Source organism: Aulonocara sp. 'chitande type north' Nkhata Bay, linkage group LG10 (genome assembly GCF_057382095.1).
Source record: "Aulonocara sp. 'chitande type north' Nkhata Bay isolate Kocher_YH1m ecotype deep benthic linkage group LG10, A_spYH_male_GT1.1, whole genome shotgun sequence".
Taxonomy (NCBI): domain Eukaryota; kingdom Metazoa; phylum Chordata; class Actinopteri; order Cichliformes; family Cichlidae; genus Aulonocara; species Aulonocara sp. 'chitande type north' Nkhata Bay.
Genome location: NC_141353.1, coordinates 18366221 through 18374753, shown reverse-complemented (window position 1 = coordinate 18374753; position 8533 = coordinate 18366221). Strand labels below are relative to the sequence as shown.

General features: G+C 40.2%; 1 protein-coding gene across 1 annotated transcript in view; it reads left to right on the top strand.

Moving 5' to 3' along the window:
* The first annotated feature begins 3578 nt into the window (after positions 1 to 3578).
* mtnr1bb (melatonin receptor 1Bb) overlaps positions 3579 to 8533 on the top strand; it is a 61846-nt gene continuing 56891 nt past the window's right edge. Inside the window, exon 1 of the mRNA XM_086308797.1 lies at positions 3579 to 4724. Coding sequence (XP_086164923.1) covers positions 4517 to 4724 — 208 coding nt within the window. The 5' untranslated portion in view covers positions 3579 to 4516. The remainder of the gene's footprint in view (positions 4725 to 8533) is intronic.

The window sequence follows — 8533 nt, the reverse complement described above, 5'->3', positions numbered from 1 at the left end:
CACAGTGATTACAAACGCAGTCAGTGTCTGGAGCAATTTCATCTCATGTATTTTATATACTTTAATAATATGAGTATGATCTGACAGAACATGCCTGCATGCTTAAAACAAGGCAACAAGGGGAAGAGGGGAAATGGAGTGGGACTAGGTGACGTCTATGCACATGTGCGGGGATACGAATTCACATCAGAAAGCCGCTCTCGGCCGTGTAGGAAGCTGTTTACCAGCTCTATCCCATCACTGCCCTCCCCCTGCTGTTTTAAGAGATTATTACTAAGGCAATCCGCTGGCATATGCCTGCAAAACTGCTATGTGCGAGACAGGGATGTTAACCATGCGCTTCATGTCCTTTATTGGATTTCCTTATGTGATGAAAGTGTATAAAGACCATCGGATTATGTCACATTTACACAACATTAAAATACAGTAATTGCCTCAAACTTTGGGACATTTCTTTGGCGGGGAAGATTTCCCTCTCTTGGCCACTTACTGCAAACTACACAAAGACCACAGAAAAAGCTGAATCCCATTTTCCGGGATATATTTTTTTTACGCTTCATTCATCTTTGCTCGAGCCCTAATATGCTGATATGCAGGGGCCTTCAGTGTTAAGCTGTTGGACTGCATTACAACACTTCTCAGTTTGTTCTGATCTTGTAAAAAACTGCTGCCTTAAAGAGAGGTGAGACAGAATGATGGATCAATAGCTGCTGAGAAATATGGCTGCATCATGGGCTTCAGAGCTCAGCTTGTTATCTTCTCTGGCTCTAAGGAATTGGTACGCTGTCACCTTTAAGATTGCTGAGATCTGATTTAGCTAAGAAAAAGGGCTGGCTTGTGTTGTTCTTTGATCATCAGGGTTTTTATTTATGCCAGCAGAATAAGCATCAAGATTTGCTGATTTTGCTGCAACTTTAAGACTTTTATTAGGCCCTTGTTAAACGATGAAAGCGTGAAATGCCTTTGCTAGGAACCTTTACAGTCCATCTGACAATTCAAATGTAAGAACAATAAAAACACAATAAGATAAACACAGAAACATGTGTAGAAGACAAAAGGCGAGCTAACACCTTATTAATAATGGTGAAGTAAAAACGTCAACCTCTTCCAGTTTAACCTTTGCCTCAGTTCCAGTTTTCAAGCTGTGGTTTAAAATGATAATCTAACAGCATAAATTCCAAATCCAGATTGTACCAAAATCTCTTTACGTGTTATTTGGCTCAGGAGCCGTTTCCACTAAATTTCATACAGGATTTTTAAGCTTATGAGCCCATAGCTCTTTTTTTAAAAGGTCTTTGGAGGGATCTTTCCTATGAATTATAGTTGAAAAATACAAATAATAATAATAACCAGCCACACCTGTGAATATTTGTCTTTTTTAATGACCATTACTGCCTGTACCAAATTCAGTGATAGGTGAAAACTTAAAATTTAATTTATGCATTTAATAATTGTCAAAAATTAGTGAAAATTCCAATCGAATTTTTTTTGCAAAATCGATGAAATTCATCCTCTGGGACCACAGGTGTGAGTCCAAAATTTTAGATCTCCAAATCTGTTCTCAAAAACACTGAAGACTAGTTTGGCTATTTTTATGTTCCCACATCTTTAAATGTTTTGGAAACAACAAAAAGCTTTCAGTCCCATCCTAATATAATGATGACATGTTTGTATGCTCAGTATCTGTATGTACCCGAACTGTTTGGGCCAATGAAACTTTGCAAGAACTTTGTCACACATACAGCAATTCACTATGCGTTTGCGTTTTTTTTAAAGATTTATTATTGAGATTTATTATATATCTCTCTTCACTTGATTTTCATGTATATTACGTTCATTTCATCATAACCCTGCAAATGAAAATGTGATGTTCCATTTTTCTTTTGCATTTGTTCACGTTCACACACAACCATATATATATATTGGTGTATATATTTTTGGTTTTCTGTTGTTAAATGAATGTAGCAGCGCTTCCTGCAAACCTGTTGTCAGTTGTGTTACTCAAAGATTAGATTGTTTATACTCATGAATACAATCCAATTATGGTTACGCTTGTTATATTTATTTAAATAACTCTCAAAACAACATAAAGTATAGACTCTATGCCTGTTCTTTTCTTTACACCTGGTACCTCCGACACTTGTTTTCATGGCACCATCTGGTAATTTCCAGAAAACTCTCTGCGGAACAGTGGCTTGTGTTAGCAAAGACTGCGTTATCAATATTAATAAGCCATGTTGTCATGTAGAGTACAGCACAAAGAACACGGCCATATGGAGACGCTACTGTATGTTACTGGCTCTTCTAGAGGGCTATGCTAAAACCCACTTTCTTTGATGAGATTCTCAGTACATTATTCATCTACATCCTCATTTCTGCGCTTATTCCCATAACATTAGGGTACACTGCCATAAGTAAGTGCTAAAAATCTTTTTTTTCTAAAGAGTATATATCAAAATAGGACCATTTATGGATTCAGATAGGGTTATAAATTGTAGGGTACTTGCATTTTTTTCTTTCTTTCTTGCTTCTTTAATAATCCTGGATTTATTATTTTTATTTTTACCTTAAAAGCCTTTCTTAGTGTTTTCTTTACTCAAAGGCTTATATGACAAAACTCAGAGGTTTAAGGTTACACATCACCGTGCTGTGCTGATAAAGGAGATTTCCTTGTAATTAAGAATGCCTTGAAGTTTTTTTTTATTATTATTTTTTAAGTGCTTAAGATTATCAAAAGTTCCTTCAAAGCAGACGAGCACTGTAATACATTAGCTTGAGATTCCGAAGTCTGTGAAGCACAGTCAGCGCAGTCTTATCGGGGATTTGCAGTTTCAATTAGCAGATTTAGATGTTTTGTGGTCTGTACCATCAAGACTATAGATTTTCTTTTCCTGGTGTGAGTAATATTATAAATTCATTCAGTCACTGTCCCTTCTATCGAGTTTATTCACATACTCAAAGCGTATGATTGTGTGCCCTGACCTCACTTGCCAGAGCTGTCTGTCTCCTGGTCATCACATCAGGCTCATGTGGAACTCATCATACTGCTTTGAGGATGACACTGGGCTGCTCTAATCTGTTCCTGCTGCTGTGCTTGAGGACATCAGGGTCATCCATTCGCCCAGCAGTGAAGAGTTAAACAAGTGGAATGGCACTGTCCTCAATGTGTCACCAAAAGTATTGATGACATATGAATCCACCAGATCTGATGGAGAGACTGACTGCACTGTTACCCGTGTTATTAAGGATGAATGGGTTTAGCCTGCAACCTCCATTTACTGTTACTGCACTGTGCACAAAGTGAATTATAGCTTAGTCCATAAGTGGCACTCAGTAGAGACACTACTAAAGGACATTGGTTCAATCAATAGTGCACCGTATTTGCAAATGAAAGGCTTCAATTATATAGCCTGGCTCCAGCTGCATGGAAATGCTAATTGTAATACCTCAAAAGCCAACAGCATATTTGTACTTGCACACGAATAACTTCGGACAAAGAAAAAACAATCATTACATTTTCAAATTTGTCGTTTGCCTACGACGCATGCCTCACACAAGTCTGTGTGTGCTGACTGGACTTCCCATGCCGACCCACCGCTGTGTGTACACTTAGAGCATAACCAAGCTTTGTGCTGAGATCAAAGACAGATTCTGGGATGTCACGCTGGGGATAGGCAGAGGGGAAAATGAGGGAAAATCTTTGTTTTCACGCATGCCTCGGCAAAGTAGGTTAGGAGATGAAGAGTGAAAGTGAGAAATGGAGATGCGCATAAAGCCCAGTGGAAGGCACAAACGTTGTTTGTGAAGCCGTGAAGCCGTGTCTTCCTCGTGCTCAGTCTGTGGATTTGATGTTTTGCCACAGTGCCGCCTCGCCACGGACAGCGCCGTTTGCGTCGTAGTTCAGAGCATGGCAAGGACAACACAAACGGTCAGGGAAGGCAATTTGTTCACGCGTGTGTTCCCAGAACAGCAAATTAAATGAGGTTTCCGCCGGCGGTGCGATGATTTGGCATTTTTTTAAAATATATATATATATATATATGTATCTGAAGAAATAGCCTTCTTCTTTCCCGCGTGGGCACATGCAGGAGGAGACTTGGAGATGCCAGCCAGCAACCCGGGGACACTTGACGAGGATGGAGATTTAAAATATGAATGGACTGGACCTTATCTGGAGGACTATTTTCTGAACGACAAATAATTTGCATTCATTGCCAGAGAGAAGGTGTGGCAACCGCCGCGTGTCCGAGCTGCCCGTGGCACGTGGATGGATGACTTTTGTGCGAACATAAGAAAGAGCCGAGAGTACGTGTAACTTTATATGCCACACGTGATTCCCGCACAATAGCCCGGCAATTCATTCCCATCGCCTTTAAGTGGCAGACTCTCGTTGGGCTCTTGTGGAACTCGAAAGGGTGCGCTTAATGTTTCGTTTAGGACACGCCGGTACCGACGGTACCTGCGGGACATAAATTTACAGCGGCGATTCAAAAGCAGCTCGGGCTGTGGGCCAGTGATGCCGGACACATTAACACTTGTAAAGAACCGGACAGAGCCACGGCTGGGGCAGCTAGATCGCACCCTGGCCACAGAGGGGACCGCCCGCCCCGCCTGGGTCATTGCAATCCTGGCCAGTGTTTTGATCTTCACCACGGTGGTTGACGTGCTGGGGAACCTGCTGGTGATCATCTCGGTGTTCAGGAACCGCAAGCTGAGGAACGCGGGTAGGAGTTTTTCCCCCAATTCCGATAGTCTGAAAGGACGCAAAGGTCGGACAAAGTCAAACCACATGATCAGTGATCACAGAACTAACAATACTTCGCCATTAACCCAGATGGAAAAGATACAACTTACTGGAGTCTAGCGAGAGTTTGCATAATGATGTAGGTTACGTAGGCAATGCTGAGTGTGACATCTGCTCGGGGGTGAACACTGGTTATATAAAATCTTGTTTTTGTTTCATCCCGCACGTTTCTTAATCTCGGGCTGCTTCTGCGCATTTCTTTAACCTATTGACCTCAGAGCGCACTTAGCCTTTCCGTGCCACTGTCATCAGAGCAACAACAAAAGAAATTACTCTAGTAAACTGTGCATTTTATGTGCCTTACCTTGAGGAAAAATATAAAAAATCAGTGACTAAACTGAACTCACATTAGGTACTGTCCAATTTAACCTGATTCTTTTGGATTTTTAACTTGATTTCAAATTAAACATCTTGGTAAAGCTCAGTTAATACATTGATGCTGATTAAAAGCTGCCAGGCACATGGACAGGATGCTTACAGTAGGTGCAGATGGGCACAGAAATGATACAGGCACAGATTTCACCTGTGCTTCAAGTTAGGGAATAGTGTGTTCAAGTAAATGTCGTGTAAGATGAATTAAGCTGCCACTGGAGCTCTTATTGATAGCTTGCACTGTTAAAGCTACTCTGACAGTCTGGCATCCCACTTTTCCCACACTTACACGCTCTACTAGTAAAGTTCACCGGCACTCTGAGTCACACTTACTATGAAAGGGCTGGTTAATAAGCAGAGGAGTCCCTCTGAAAAGCTTGCTATAATGGTGTTGATGAACTTATTTTGTTGTGAATGTAGGCGCCTCTGCATGCAGGACAAAAGTACTCTTGGACCTCTAATTCATCCAATTATAAATGAAATGAATAACTACAAATTTTTAGTGACTCATTCAAACTTTTAATGTGACTGGGTTTCTCCCTAATTCTCCATATTTATTACAAGCTTGAGATGCTTCTTTTGTGAACTGAAAACTAATATTTTATTCTAATGGAAATTTTAAAAAATGCTTAAGAACGAGACTGAGATTAAAAACTTGCCAAGGTGGATATTTTATGCAGTGAAGTCTGCCACACAGTGCTGACTGGCAATTTTGTGCTTTATCAGGCAACAATTAGGGCAGGAAGTATGCATTTATTTGCATAATCTGTAAATCAGCAACTATTTTTCAGCCAGTAGGAAGCAACTAGGACTCATTTCCCCCTTATTAGTCAATAGGAAAAAAACCCTTAGGATTTATCAAAGCAACTACAAACTTTCATTGAAGCACGTAATGAAGTTGCCCTCACATCCACGAGTGGATATGAGGGCTTCTCATGAAGACGTTTTTTATTCCATTTGGGTGTATTCTCTTTCACTCAGATATACACAGTGATCACTGGAGCATTTGAATGCAACCCTGTCTTCAGGTTCAATTTTTTTAAATAGAGGTTTAGGTTAGGTTCATTGGATTCATAGCGCTAAATCTAATCAAGGTTATTTATTTATTGAAGCTATCAAGAAGCAGAATTCAGAAAATTAAGAAGTAACAAGTCGGGTGCCAGCATGAATCATTTCTTTTAGCAAGACATGACCTATAGATATCCTCATAATCATTATGTTATTAAACTTTACACACAGTGACAGCAGCATTCAGAGGATTTAGATAATCAAAAAGAAGGCTTCCCACTTGTTGAGAGAATAAAACAGAGATTATAGCCTATTAAAGAAAAGGTTGGCTGCTGCTGTAACCACAGAAAACGTTGGATATCTTCATCTCTGCTGTTTTCCCACAGTGACTCAGGCATTACTTTGATGGAACCCTTTTGAATATAAAGCATGATCAGTCTTTGGTGTACACTTAGGAGAAAATCTGCAGTGAGTGCATGCAGTCAAGTGCCCCCAGTGAGAATAAAACATTAACTGTCATTTGTCCAGTGGAAATCTCTCATATAGGCTTTCAAATGGCTTGGATCTTCTGGAAAAGGGGGATTAGGAGGCATGATCCCACCAAATGGATCAATTTTTAATTGTATAAAATGCGCATCTACAATTCCAACAACAACAACTGCTTGTACAAGGACAATCAGCACATCTTGTGATTAATCACATGCCAGCAATTTCCCCATATACACCCATTAGCATAAGACAATATATCAAACGCTTGATTAAAAATTGCTTAATTTCTATTAGAGATGGACCGATCCAATGTTACGTATCGGTATCGGTCCGATACTGACGTAAATTACTGGATCGGATATCGGAGAAAAATAAAAAAATGTAATCGATCCATTAAATATCAAAAAAGCACCTCACAAAACTTGCGACATGGCGTAACTCGGCTCATAACCGTAGCACATCAGTACGGGTCACGTGATAGAGCGGCTGTGTGTATTTGTAGCCTCGCTAGCAATCCGGCATTTCATCTCCAAGGAAGTGATCCCAGAGAGAAGTAAAGCAAGTGTGTAAGTTCATCTCTGAATGTTTGTAAAGCATTCCAGCGTTAAGCTTAACAACCCATATATGGAGCGACTGCCTCTTCTCTCCCTCCCTCTCCTGCTGCTACTTCAATCGAAACTGATCAATGATCAGCTGATCGGCTTTTCTGTCACGAGTCCGTCTCTCTTGTTTGTTTATTGCTCACTTCGCGCCAGAAAGAGGAAACCAGCGGCTGAACAACAGCAGCACGTTTAAGCTTGATAAGCTGTTGTTAGAATCTATTTATTATTACTTTCTAGACCAGGATCCTTTTCTATGTAGCTGACGGCTGGTAACTGTGCAGGGGCGGATCTAGCAAAGTTTAGCCAGGGGGGCCGATAGGGCATTAACAGGGAAAAGGGGGGCACAAAGACATACTTTTCTTTCTTATTCTCATTTAAAATGTCTAGCTTTTAATAAATAATTATCCGAATCTTACACCCAAAGTTTTAATCTGATGTAAAATGTATAGAAGTCTATTACTGTATATAGCAGAGGTGTGGACTCGAGTCACATGACTTGGACTCGAGTCAGACTCGAGTCATTAATTTTATGACTTTAGACTTGACTTGAAAAAATGTTCTAAGACTTGTGACTTGACTTGGACTTTTACACCAATGACTTGGGACTTGAATTGGACTTGAACCGGTTTACTTGAAAAGACTTGATATTTTACCCCAAATATAAAATTTAACATGCATATTATATAGAGATTGAAAATGTGACGTCATTCACGGGTAGAACCGCAAAGGATTCTGGGAACTCGTGGCAAGAGGTACTAGCGCACGCAGGCTTTCAATTAAAATCAGTTATACAGCGATAAAAAGAAACACAAAAATGTCAAGAAGCCGTTGTATTATTAACTGCAATAGCCGGTCGCATGACAGCCACGGGAAGCCGACGGGTAGAGAGATCGGTTGTTATCGGATTACGTCGTTGAAGAGAAATTGTTCAAGCCATGTTTCCGAAGTAACAAAGACGCGACGGATGGTCTGGATCGCAGCCATTCAAAGATCAAATATAACGTCCCAGAACACTCCAGCTCACAGGTTAGTCTGCTCCAAGCATTTACACAAAGGTCAGTGTTTTTTAGTAGTTAATACGTCATTTTCATAACATAATTAGTGATATAGGTTACAAGCAAGTCTGGCGCTGAACAGAAATTGTCGCGCTATGCTCCTTTATTTATTGTGCATAAATAGTGAATTGTCCTGACACAATATTGCGTTTCGCTTCTGTTATTATGGTACATTGACAAAAACATATACTTTTATTCACAGG